This window comes from Plectropomus leopardus, unplaced genomic scaffold (assembly GCF_008729295.1).
Source record: "Plectropomus leopardus isolate mb unplaced genomic scaffold, YSFRI_Pleo_2.0 unplaced_scaffold91157, whole genome shotgun sequence".
NCBI lineage: Eukaryota > Metazoa > Chordata > Actinopteri > Perciformes > Serranidae > Plectropomus > Plectropomus leopardus.
In genome coordinates this window covers 1-803 of record NW_024700514.1, presented here as the reverse complement: position 1 = coordinate 803, position 803 = coordinate 1, and the positions used below count along the sequence as shown (strand labels likewise).

The following is an 803-nucleotide window of genomic DNA, read 5'->3' as shown; positions in this document are numbered from 1 at the left end:
TGTGACCTCTGTGTGACCTCTTCCTTCCCGTCAGGGCTTTAAGGACGAAGTTTACCGTCAGAGGAGGAAGTACTTTGTGGAGGTGGCCATGAACTATAAATTGTGAGTCCGGTCAAAGGGATCAATTCTTGGTTGAGACGTGTCCAACAGTTGTCTCACTGACGTGGACATGTTGTTGTCCTCAGTGGACAGCCCATCCCTCGGATCGAGTACACGGCAGAGGAGGTGAGGACGTGGGGCGTGGTGTTCAGGGAGCTGACCCGGCTGTACCCGACTCACGCCTGCAGGGAGTACCTGAAGAACCTGCCGCTGCTGCGCCAGCACTGCGGCTACCGCGAGGACAACATCCCCCAGCTGGAGGACGTGTCCCTCTTCCTCAGAGGTCTGTCCCTGTCCCTGTCCCTCAGCATGGGAGGCTCTTTTTATGAAATCTTCACTTGACTTAATAAAAAAACATTTTAGTTTGTATGAAACATTTTCTAACAGCGAGTTTGTAAAAAGTACAAATATTAGAGATACATGATAAACACTGACAGAAAGATTTTTTTCATTTTTATCGTAATCCTCCGTTATCGGTCTCATTCGCTGTTGTTTGTTGTTTGTGTATTTCAGAGCGCTCCGGGTTCACGGTGCGGCCCGTCGCAGGTTATCTGTCCCCCAGAGACTTCCTGGCAGGTTTGGCCTACAGAGTGTTTAACTGCACGCAGTACGTCCGTCACAGCACCGACCCGCTGTACACCCCCGAGCCGTGAGTGTACACACACACACACACACACACACACACACACACACACACACACACA

At 50.9% G+C, this 803-nt stretch overlaps 1 protein-coding gene across 1 annotated transcript; it reads left to right on the top strand.

The window, feature by feature from the left end:
* Window positions 1-19: 19 nt before the first annotated feature.
* On the top strand, window positions 20-752 carry LOC121940623 (tryptophan 5-hydroxylase 2-like; the record flags this gene model as incomplete). Its single annotated transcript, XM_042483342.1, has 3 exons — window positions 20-102; window positions 186-382; window positions 613-752. Coding segments are annotated over 3 exons (420 nt in total), but the record flags the coding sequence as incomplete, so codon positions are not given.
* Between the last annotated feature and the right edge of the window lie 51 nt (window positions 753-803).